Source organism: Morone saxatilis, unplaced genomic scaffold (assembly GCF_004916995.1).
Source record: "Morone saxatilis isolate NCDOM2014 unplaced genomic scaffold, NCSU_SB_2.0 Contig20, whole genome shotgun sequence".
NCBI lineage: Eukaryota > Metazoa > Chordata > Actinopteri > Moronidae > Morone > Morone saxatilis.
The window spans coordinates 25,025,321-25,037,258 of record NW_023339763.1 but is presented as its reverse complement, the minus strand read 5'-3'; the positions used below and the strand labels follow the sequence as shown (position 1 = coordinate 25,037,258).

Sequence of the window (11,938 nt, the reverse complement as noted above, 5' to 3'; positions counted from 1 at the left end):
TGTGTGTGTGTGTGTGTGTGTGTGTATTTAAGTGTGGGGCTAGTGTGTCTGAGTATGCAAATGTATAGGGTACTGATCACAGAGTGAATCATGCAAATACCATTGTTATGAACCAGCACTGGAACAAACACACACGCACAGCTGTGTGGGGGAGGGCAGTTGTATTGGATGAGCCGCTACATGTTACCACTTCGGCTCACTCAGACACACACTCAAGCACGCAAACACGCCCACACGAACACTTCTGTGCATGCACTTGGGATAAGTCAGATCTTACAGATTGATGAAAAGTCATCCCACAATGTATTGATCATATCTAAATTCAATAATAACACCAAACATGGTTATCACACAGAAAGTGATGATTGCTTTAACGCATGTGTGACTGTGTAAGCGTTTCACTATCATGCACACACAGGTATACATTCTGTCCGAAACAGCTCAATAGCATCAGCGGAGCAGTCTGAAGCTCTCAAACTGTCCACCCACGTCTCTTCTCGGTCAAAGCCCTGGTGGATTTAGCATGCTGACTTTGTTGCTGGTGGAGATGGGATCATACTGTGGTCAGGGCTAGCTTTTAGCCCAGTACTCATGCTGGACTGCATGTATAATACCTCCTCGTTCTCTTTTCTCACGTCGTTTTCACATTCAGATTGTTCCACCTTTGTGCTGAGCTGTTGCCTTTGTATTCAGCTGCACAAGGAAATCCCTCTGTGATAAGGCTTGAACGACTTGGCACAGGCACCATTCTTTGTTTCGGTTTAGTTTTATACAAAAGGCAGAGGTACAATTTTCATATTTCAGTGTAGAAAAAACATTGTTTTTTTGTTTTCTTTTTTGTTATTGGCTCATTTTTTAATAGTTGAAGTGTGTGAGTTGTAATCATCTCATCTGTTCCATCCTCCATTGGTCACTCAGGTGTCATTGATCACATCAGGTCTGTACAACTGATTCATGAGGCTGTTATCATTAAAGCTGCAGTAGGTAACTTTATTAAAAATTACTCAAGAATCATCTGTTATTTTATAAAAATATATATTTTTGTAAAAGTTACCTACTGCAGCTTTAATTTCAGGGATAGACTAGACATGGTTGCTTATATAATGACCCCACAAAGAGACGAACGAAAATGTCTGAAATAAGACCAATCTGAAGGAAAATTTATTTTATTTACAAAGATTATTAGAAGAATGAGTTTTATTAAATATATAAAGATTGAATGTAATTTAAACCCATACAGTTGTCATGAATGGGAAAATTAGCTGTAGAGACCAAAACTTGTACCAAGCTGTAACCATGTTTGTTTATGTTGTAAAGATGGGCATTTTAATACGGGGCCTTATGGGGATTGACTAGTTTTGGGAGCCAGCCTCAAGTGGCCGTTGCAGTTTTTGTTACTTCCACATTGGCCTCATTTTATTATGTTTGACTTCACTTCAAGTCCCTGCAGGGGCTGATCTGGAGCTTTATTTATCCTCCCCTTTTTTCTTCTCAAACTACCAAAAGCCTCTTTTTAATCAAGAGTGTGCTCTCTGCATCTGGCTTCCTTTGATACAGTGTCTCCAACACATACACGCGCGAGTTAATAGTAGCAGAAGTTCCGGTGGTATGACTGCAGTGTGTGTGACGGAATTGATCTTTTGTGTGTCAGTGCACTCATCATGAGGTCCATTGATAGTTGCTTTTATGTTTTCAGTCCAGCAGAAGTGGCTTTTCAGTCACACTGCATACCAAGGGTGGGACTGAAAAAATTAGAGCTCGCCTTATTTGTTACAGCTCTTGAGACAGTGTTTCAAGTGCAGCTCAGCCGGTCTGCTGTGTATACTTGTGAAGATTAAGCACACTGAATCTTACTGAGGCATTATGTATTTGCTTTTAAGATCTTTGAGAAGAGTGCCTGGAGTGATAATGTTTCAGCTGATTGCTTACTTGCTTAGCATACATTATGTTGAGTGACAGAAGGATCACTAGCATACATTACTGTATATTGAGTGATAACAGGCCATAAACAATAGCAAATGGTAACTTGAACTTCTAGGCTGAATATTGAGCAGTCATATGATGCTGTATATGAATAAGTAAAAAACATCTGTCAGATAAAATGAATACACTATTTTAAACTAGTTTTACATTTTTATATTGTAGTAGGAGACTGTACAGGTAAAAGTCACTATGCATTGGATAAATGAGAATATAAAATAAATAAATATAAATTTTTTTTCTTCTAAAGTCTAATTTTTATTTTATTTCATTAACTAAACATTTTTTTTCCCACCTAGTTTTAGTTTTTAGTTTAGTTTTCGTTCACTCTAATAACCTTAGCACTTAGCAAAGCAGTACAATGAATAAAGGTTCAACAGCAAAAAATACCAAAGAAAAAGGAATATACATGTGTAATGATAAAACACGCTATAAATACTGTGCTGTTGGCACTAGTTTATGTGTGTTATGGTGTGTGTAGTTGTGCCTGTAAAAAAACACCTTTTCAAGTATTAAAAAAAAAACATTTCACACACAAAAAAATTATAATCATATAATTAGATAGGATTGAACTTAAAGTTGATTTAAGTAATACTAGTTGATTAACTTTACATGTGACGTAGATAAGATGATATAAAATGTATATTTTTTTGTTTTTGTTAAGTGTGATTTTAGTGGGTGGGGTTTAGTCGGTAGAGCTGGCGACCCATAGATGGAGTTGCTGCCATGGCCCGGGTTTCGAATCTGACCTGCGGCCCTTTGTTGCATGTCATCCCCTCTCTCTCTACCCCCTTTCCTGTTAATCTTCAGCTGTCTCTATCCAAAAAAGGCAATAAAAGGCCAAAAAAATAACTTAAAAAAAAAAAGTGTGATGTGATTAATGTTAATATTTCCAGAATATTGCTCTTTCTTGTAGTACTTGAACACTGAAGTGGCCCTCCTATGACACACTGACAATACCAGCAGTGGCCCCAAGACAGTTTGAGTTGAGACCACTGTATTGTATTGTAAATCTTGTGGGATTTTTGTGTGATTTGTATATTTTTGTGTGATTTGTATATTTGTGTTTGATTTGTATATTTTATGCACCAATGCACCAAGACAAATTCCTCATATGTGTAAAAACATTCCTTGCAATAAACCTAAACCTAATTCTGATTATGTATGTAGCTTGACATGACAAAATGTTATATTGCTTCCACATCGTTATTGAAAGTTTGTAAAAGTTTTGTTTTGCAGATTGTGTGTGAACCGTGTACTTGTGTCCACTCTCTCTCTGACAGTTACATCTTCAGACTCAGTTGTACCCGACTGGGCCAGTGGGCCATTGGCTATGTGACCAGTGATGGCAACATCTTGCAGACCATCCCCCACAACAAACCGCTGTTCCAGGCCCTCATCGATGGCTACAGGGAGGGCTTGTATGTAACCTCAGGCACTCACACACACACTCACTCTCTCTCTCTAGTTCACTCTCTCTTTGTATGTTGATCGCTTGTGCTAAACTCTCCTCTGCGTACACACTGTATGCAAATGAGAAATGATCAACCGTGTCTTAATCAGTCACATCTGATTTTAAGGTGCCTGAAGGCGTAACTCTTCTCTGAAAGCTACCTCTTCCTCAGCCTTAACCATCTGCTTCTATCATACCTGATAATCTGACAGGCCCCCAGACAAATCAGACACGCTTCCCTCCATTTAGCGTGTGGCATCTCGCTTCCCTCAGCCGTCAATCACGGCCGGCCGAGAAGCGCCGCTTCTTTCTTGCAAGTCCACTGTAGCTGGAGAGCGGGGTGGGGGAAGAGGAGGGGGAAGAAGAGGGGAGATCCTGTTTGAAGCACCTCTGTTTTTGATCGGGCAGGAGACACTAGCAGCTGTGGGGGGAAGTTAAGCTCCCGTCAGTCGCTCTTTCAAACGTCAGTTATCGTGGTTACACCCGAATCGAAACTGACTTTGAATGGAGAAGAGTTTCTGCTTAGCTGCATAATAATTGCTGATGGCTATATATGACTTTTTATTCCATGCAGGAAAGATATCACTAGCTCATTTTTTTATTTAATCTTAATTTTAGTTATTTATTTAAGAACTTTTTTGTGTCAGTCAGAAATCAGGATCGATTAACATCTCTTTAGAAGAAAAAGGTTTTCTTTTCATATTGCGATTATTTAGACAGATATTACCATTGCAATATGATTAGTATGAATAATGGATGATAATTTTTGCGTCACAGTTCTGTAGGCCAGGACATCTCTGCAGCGCCACAGTACTTCATTATAATGCTTATCACACATTTAACAATTATCAAAAAGTTGCAGCTTCCAGGATTTGCATATTGTCATTTTGATAATATTTCCATTAATTGTGCAGCCCTGATATTTCTGGTTCATCACATTTTTTTATGTCGCATGTTGTAGAATATTATAGATAAAACAAAATGAAATCCCTAATGTGCAGTTAGTTACTGTGTGCTGGTTTAAATGTTTTCTTTTGTAAATTGCAGCTACTTGTACCCCGATGGTCGCAGCTACAATCCTGACCTCACCGGTCTGTGTGAGCCAACGCCTCATGATCACATCAAAGTGACACAAGTGGGTTTGTGTGTGTGTCTGAAAGCATGTCTCATCTGGATAGGTAGAGTAATGTATCATGGTTCCCACCAGTCATTGAATTTCTTAGCTGCACAGAGCCAGAATACATCATGTAAACTGTCAGTATGAAAAATGTTCACTGAGAACTGACTGAACCTGGCCAAACATGTGTCAGACCACTGCACCTCGTGGAAGAAAATGCTCAGCTTTGGGTCTAAAGGTTATCAGAGTGGCATAGTAAGTCAGAAAAATATGAAGTAAAAATCCAGCAGCAAACGCCTGCCATCACCAAGTATTGGTTTGTGTTAACATCTGCAGAAAATGCATTGCACAGCTGCTCATATAGACAGTGAATGAAAAGTGTGAAAATGACTCATCCTGTGGACACGTACCGTAACTCCTGCAACAAGAGTTTGGATCTGTCATTAAAAGCGGATGTGGTCTGAACTTTACACACGGTAGCTGAATATAAGTAAAATAAAAGCAATGAAGACATATTTTCCTTCATATCTTTTGTACTTTTTTGCCAGTATAGACATAAAATAGGTCTTAAATTGCATTGATAATAGTCTTAAAAGGTATTTAAACCCGCAGTAACCCTGATACATATACACGTTTGTCATTTGATTTGATTTATACAGATTTTCCTGTAACTTTCGATAACATTAACCAAGATCATGGAATAGCTCTGAATTAGTGATTGGAAGTCCCTGTAAACATCACTGAATGTACCATTATGGCCACAATGGGCAGCTTGTACTGTGTGTATGCTGTATGTGTGTCCCATGTCTGATACGTGCACCACTCGATGACTAACAGGCCTTTGCTTTGCCTGAACAGGAGCAGTATGAGCTTTACTGCGAAATGGGCTCCACCTTCCAGTTGTGTAAGATCTGCGCCGAGAACGACAAAGACGTCAAGATCGAACCCTGTGGTCACCTAATGTGCACTTCCTGTCTTACAGCCTGGCAGGTATCGTAATGAACCAATACTGCACGTACTCATTCCGAGATCAAAACTTTGAACAGAGATGGTGAATCTGTGGCTTTGGCCGGTTGCTGTCACCATTTATGCATGTACATGGGACATTGTGGGTACTGCCAGAATCTTCATCATCACATTGTCTTTGTCTTTATGTGCAATATTCTGTTCAGCAGAAAAAGACCAAAACCTCACACATGTTAACCTCTTCAACACTGCCAACAGCGTATTTTTTACATTTATATGTAGGAATGAATCTGGTTTGAGATTAATGAGCATCTGCATATAAGTGAAACCACTACTGAATAATAGAAGCAGCTTTCAGCTTCCAATGCAAGACACATGGTTTACAATCTCTCCCTCTCTCCCTCCCTCCCTCACTTCCTCCCTCCCCCCCTCATTTCCTCCCTGTGTCCTTGCATCTGTCCTAATCAAATTTCCACATATCAGTCAGTAGCAGAAGTGAAAGCTTAGAGTGTGCACACAGTATATTCCAGTGTTTCCGTGTGTTTCTCTCCTTCCTGCTGTGTGCCATTTTTTTCTAATGTGCGCATCCTACAAGCACACTGTCCTGCTGTGTCCATTGTGCTCGTGCAGTGTATCAGAAGCCCTGCCAGCGCAGTGTGTTAGTAATTACCTTCCCCTAATGAGTCAGCATCGAGTCTCCCTCCTCTCCTGCCGCTCTCTCTCCCCCCCTCCGTCTTTCATACCCTCCCACCTCTGCGTGGGACATCTGTGTTGCAGTCAAAGGGAGGCGGCTCTCCTGTACGAGTTCTGCACTGACCTCAGTGTTATTGATCTCTGGCAGGGGACACACATTCACTCTGCAGACCTGGACCCGAGCCCAAAAACCTGTCTTGCAATCACAATTCTTTATCAAGGTTATTTTTTGAGCTGGCTGAGAGTATGTTTGTTCTAACTCTCAGAGAGGAAAGTGTCAAAGTCTTAAGTAGAATATTTGAATTGTTCAATAGGCAGGCAAAATCTATCACTGGAGTCATTCTGTTTTCAGACTTAAAATGTTTCTATTATGTGTATTATAGTTTGATGTTTTTAAACAAATGAACCCTATCTCAACAATGCTTTAGATGTTTGGCAGAGGAGCTTTTGCGAGGGAGGACATGGAAGATGATTCAGAGGACAATAAGTGCAGGTTTTATACATTAAGCTGAGTGCACTTTGTTTTTTAGTCACTCAGTGCTGTAATCGTTTCCATTTATTATGAGCCTTTTGTTTGCATTGTGTTAGTCAGAGCAATTGAATGAAAAAATTGAACGCATTTTATACCATTAGAACTTATTCAAATTCATGGCTTTTAATGTTTTGCTCACCAAAGGGAGGGTTGCGATGATAAGAAGCTTCTGTGACAATGCAGCCAGTCTGTGTACTGTTACAGGAAGTTATTCTCTGCAGTATTTTTGTAGACTTCAAAAAACGAAAGTCATACCAAAATCTTTTGGGATATCTGCCCACAGATCAAATGTTTTGGTCACAGTTATCACAACAAAAAAATAATGAATTCCTACAGGGGCGGCAGATTGTTTCTTAAATGGGCATATATGGTCCTGAGAATGCTTTATATCACTGCACTTGCCAATTTTATTTAAAAAATATCAACATATTGAGTCAGCTGTAACACCTGAAACATCGGGTGTTGAGGGGGTGAAAACTAGCTAGTTAAGTGAATAGAGAAGTCTTAAAAGTTACCCAAAAGTGACAGATTGTCGAAATAGCTAGAATTAATGGCTAATAGTCAAAAAAGTTAGCTATAAAAGGATAAAAGTTATTGAAACAGCCTTGACTAAAAGTGGATAAATATTTGAAATACCCAACATAAATAGTTTTAAAAGTTAGCTAAAATAGATAAATGGTTGAAACATCCAACTGTTGTTCCACAAGTAGCACAAATGCAAAATTAAACAAACCGCAAAACTGTATGTATTAAATTATACATACTGTCATAATATCTACTTTTCTACTGTCAGTAGTGTTAAAAAACATCCTGTTTAAATGAACACATTTGGAACATGATTGGTGGTGTCGATGAAGGCTTAGTTCATCTGACAGGACTATGGGGATACGTCTACCCAGATTTAGGCGTTTTGAGAAGCTTTTTTGAGCACACACAGGTATTTGGTTTGATGCTCTGTTCTCAAGAGGTTTTATTTCATGGCTACAAAACTGGAAAGCTTTTTCTTGGTTGGTTTCACTATGAACACAGCTGTAGGTTTAGCGAGTGAGGCGAGTTGTTCCAGAGCTAAGTTCCATGCTCTGTAAACAGCAGGATTCAGCACCCACATGAACCGTGTTTTTTTTGTCATACTTCCTGTTATGACAACCGTGACCCTGCCTCCTCCACAACCTTAGCCAGTGAATCAGTGACGTGTGTGTGTGTGTGTGTTGTTGGGTGGTGTGTGTGTGTGTATGTGTATGTATTTATTTGTGCTTCGGTAATGAAGTATTTTCCTTCACATTAGTGAAATAGTGAGTCAGACAGTGAGAGGGAACCCTCCTACCTTGTGACAGTGAGTAACCCAGCACCGGTCTGTTCAGGTCATTGACTACGTGGTGGTTCCCTGACTTTCCTCTTACTCTGTATATTAGTCAGCTGGGGTGGAACAGATGTTGACTCCTAACTCACAGTTGGCTGATGATCTATGTAATTCCACATCCTGTTCTCTTCAGCGACCATTTTTGATATGGGGCACATGGGAGGGTTCCCTTGTTCTAGCTTTTAGTTTTATTCTGTAACAATCCAGGGAGTGTAAAGTCAACCTCGTCTGAAGTGATGCAAACATTTTTTTTTTTGAGGCAGCGTGATTTGAAATTATATTCTTTTAGGCATATATTTCGTGACTTTCAGATCAAAATACATTTAGGCAAAAATATTAAAACTGGTAAACCCAACCTAAAGTTTGGTTTAAAAGTTGAAAGCTCCTCCAATCAATACTATGGGATTTCAACAATGACTATGTTGGGAGGCACGTATATCGGTCAACCAATCTTTCTAGGAAGCACCTTCCCTCTATACACATAGTCAAATAAATGTCTCACACTTTAAGTTCCTCCTGGTGGATAGATAAAGCATTCCAACTGGTTTCCACACGTGATGCATAGGGCATTCGCATTATATCACATACCAACCAAGTGCAGAGCAGGGGCCCAGTCTAGATAGACATAGGTCAGCTTTGGACCCGCCAAATTTCAGATGGCTGCTACTGTATAATGTGAAAGGTGTCACTCATAGTGACAGCCCCTGTCAGTATATATTGTTCGTAATTCAACCTGATCAGTATTTGTATACTAACTACTAAATGACTGTGTAATGTGTAATATGGCCCACAACCAAACTGTTTTGGCTCACTCTCACAGCTCTGTGAATTGTATAGATTTTTGTGCATGTAAATGTCTGGAAAGTGACAAAACCCAAAGTTCACACCACAGAGACTTAGTCTCCCACAGGAAACACTGCTCCTGCTCCTGCACTGCCTGACGTGCCTTGTTTAAATTCAGCCATTTCTTCCATTACAATATTACATCACATTGTAACAGGCACAACCTAATAGGCTAGGTTAAAGAAAAACAGACTGTCAGACAAATGGTGAGTAAAGGTGCTGCAGCAGTGGAAAATATGAGAAAAAAATCTATTTTTTGAACATTAACTCATGTAAACGTATTCTAGGAGCCACCCAAATACAAGTATGGACCTGAAATTGAGCATAATATGGCCCCTTTTAACAAAAAACATATTCATTTAAATGCTGTTGAAACCATGTTTATTTTTAAACTAGATATCTCAAAAACCTTCACTCCTTAACCAAAATTTGCCCAGTTTTAACCTTGACATTTACTAGACTTCTGCAAATCTCTAAATCAGTGTGTGAAGGGTGAGTTTATCAACACCTTGTTTTTGAGCTGAAGTGCTATTTTTCTATTTCAATGCAGAAGTAAAGTTGGGAAGGTTTTCCCCTTCAACATGGCATGCTTTCAGAAGCAATTTGTTTTAGTTTGTCACTTCAATCGTGCCCGTTGCCAAATAGTATGGTTTCCTCAGTCTCCATGACCATTACACAGTTTCCTACCCCGTCTGGGCTCCCTTCTTTTTAACCTCCCACTCCTTCCCTTCTCGGCCCACTCTCATTAGGATTAAGTTTCAAACATGCCTTTGGTGCATGCCCTGCCAAGTCCCCAACCATATGGCCACCACAAATGCAGCTTTGTTCTCTGTAAATATTGTCTGCCTTTGATTGTAGCCCCAGAGTCAGCAGAGAGAGATGCACTGAAAAACAAAACCTATTTTATTCTCTCATTTATGACCCCTGTTTGATAGGGGCTGCCATGTGGAATATGTACATGTGGCCAATGTTGTAAAGTTGCAAAACAGTTTCCCCCGGAGAGGATTAACACATGCATATGTCCAGTCGACTTTGTCAAGTCCTTTTATGAAAGGGGGGAAGAGAGAGTAAGATATAGGGTAGTAGTGAAGCATATAACCTTAACCATGCAACAGCCTTCCTGCTCCATGGTCCAAGTGCTAGCTCATGTTCCCAAAACACTACAGTAACAAAACCATGCTCGTGACATCATTAGATTTAGAAATGCCAGAGGGTTTCAGATGTCATCGCCACACCTGTATCTGTGTACATAAAATATCCTGTTTCATGCAAACTCTTTCTTTTATCTGTTCCAGGAATCGGATGGTCAGGGCTGTCCGTTCTGTCGTTGTGAGATCAAAGGCACAGAGCCCATAATTGTGGATCCCTTTGACCCCCGCAATGAGGGTGCCAAGTGCTTCTTCCTGGACCAGCACAGCTGCCCCATGCTGGAGCTGGATGATGAGGAAGACCGAGAGGACTGCCTGGTCATGAATGGACTGGCCAACATCAGGAAGGTGAAGACTTGTAGTGCTAGCTGGTAGCTGATTTATTGATGAGTAGGTGAAAGGATTTAAAGAGGTCTAAATTGGCCTTTTCTTTTAGTTGTTTGAAATAGTCCACTAACCTGACTGCGCCAGATGGTTTGTTACATAGAACCATTTGGGAAGTCTTCATTGGAAACTGTTTTGGAAAAGGGCAGGCACAAAAATACTTGGCAGGTGATTGGATGTACCATCTGTTGATGAATCACGTCAAGAGAAGAGAGAAAACATCTTTTCCCTCAAGGAAAGCCTTCAGTGCCGTTTTTTGCTCTTCTCCAACTAAAGCTAGCAGCATCTACGCTAACCTCTTTAGCAGCTGCCATTGTTGTAATAGAGCAAACAGTCACTTTTTGCACCCACCTTGTGTTAAACCAGGCCTGACAAGATGGATTCTCAGATTCTCATTCCTTAAAAATCTTAGCTGTCTCGCGAGGTTAAGAGTCGGGGGCCATATTTATCAAGCAAAAAGGAATTACTCCTATAAATGCTTTGAAGAGCCAACTCAGCAGTAAAAATAGTGCTTCCCCACGTTTATATTACACATGTGAGTTACTCCTACCTACAGTACAGTAAACCTTTTAAGAGCAACTCTCAAGTGATCACATGATTAATAACCAGTGGCTTTACCAGGATTGACTTCCAGACTATTTGTGATGTCACAAATGGCTGGCTCTTAGGCCCTGGACCTTAAAATCTGATTTTCAGTGAGCACAGAGAAACTTTCCACTTTCAGCAAACGAATGTGAAAACATCCTTCTAGTGTCAAACTCTGCACAGACATCATTCAAACATCACACTGTAGCAACAAGAAGAAACACTGAGGTTGGACTGGATGGGAAATCTTATATCTTTCTCTTAAAGGTACATTGTGTAGAATTTTTCGATAGCAATAAAAAAAACCTTGTAATTTAGACCGTAACATTGACTTAACCTGTCGAGGAGAAAGCAGGCAACTTCAGCGTCCCTTTCAAAGTCTTTCCTCCTTCATTAGCTCTTTCCATCCTGGGTTTCCACCTTGAGTTTTTCAAAATGGCGTAACAACATGGAAAGCCTTCATGGACTTCCCGTCCAATTATATACGATAGAATCTTTTCACTGACGAGGATAGGATAAGTCAGATCATTAGGCAGAGGTAATTTACACCAATGAGGACACATTTATGAATGAAGACATTGATTTAGCAAATAAAACTTAAAATACTAACATTGTCCTTAAAGCTGCAATAGGTCATTTTATTAAAAAAATAACTTCTTGCCTATTGCTGAAACTAAATAAAATGCCAACACAAGTAACGAGACAGATAATCTGTGAAAAAAAATCTGGTTTCTTGCTGTCTACGTGTCCTCAATGGTATTGCAAGAATCCACCGGGCCTGAACAAAAACCAATCAGAGTCAAGAAAGATAAAAAGATGGGATGGTTGGCTCCTGATTTTTTTCACAGGTTATCTGTCTCATGTATACTGGTCAGAT

At 39.9% G+C, this 11,938-nt stretch overlaps 1 protein-coding gene across 1 annotated transcript in view; it reads left to right on the top strand.

Annotated features, from left to right (window-relative positions):
- cblb (Cbl proto-oncogene B, E3 ubiquitin protein ligase) overlaps positions 1–11,938 on the top strand; it is a gene marked incomplete in the record, with an annotated part of 76,550 nt that overhangs the window by 44,444 nt on the left and 20,168 nt on the right. The window contains 4 exon segments of the mRNA XM_035666490.1: positions 3,264–3,401; positions 4,481–4,568; positions 5,409–5,540; positions 10,240–10,440. Coding sequence (XP_035522383.1) covers positions 3,264–3,401; positions 4,481–4,568; positions 5,409–5,540; positions 10,240–10,440 — 559 coding nt within the window.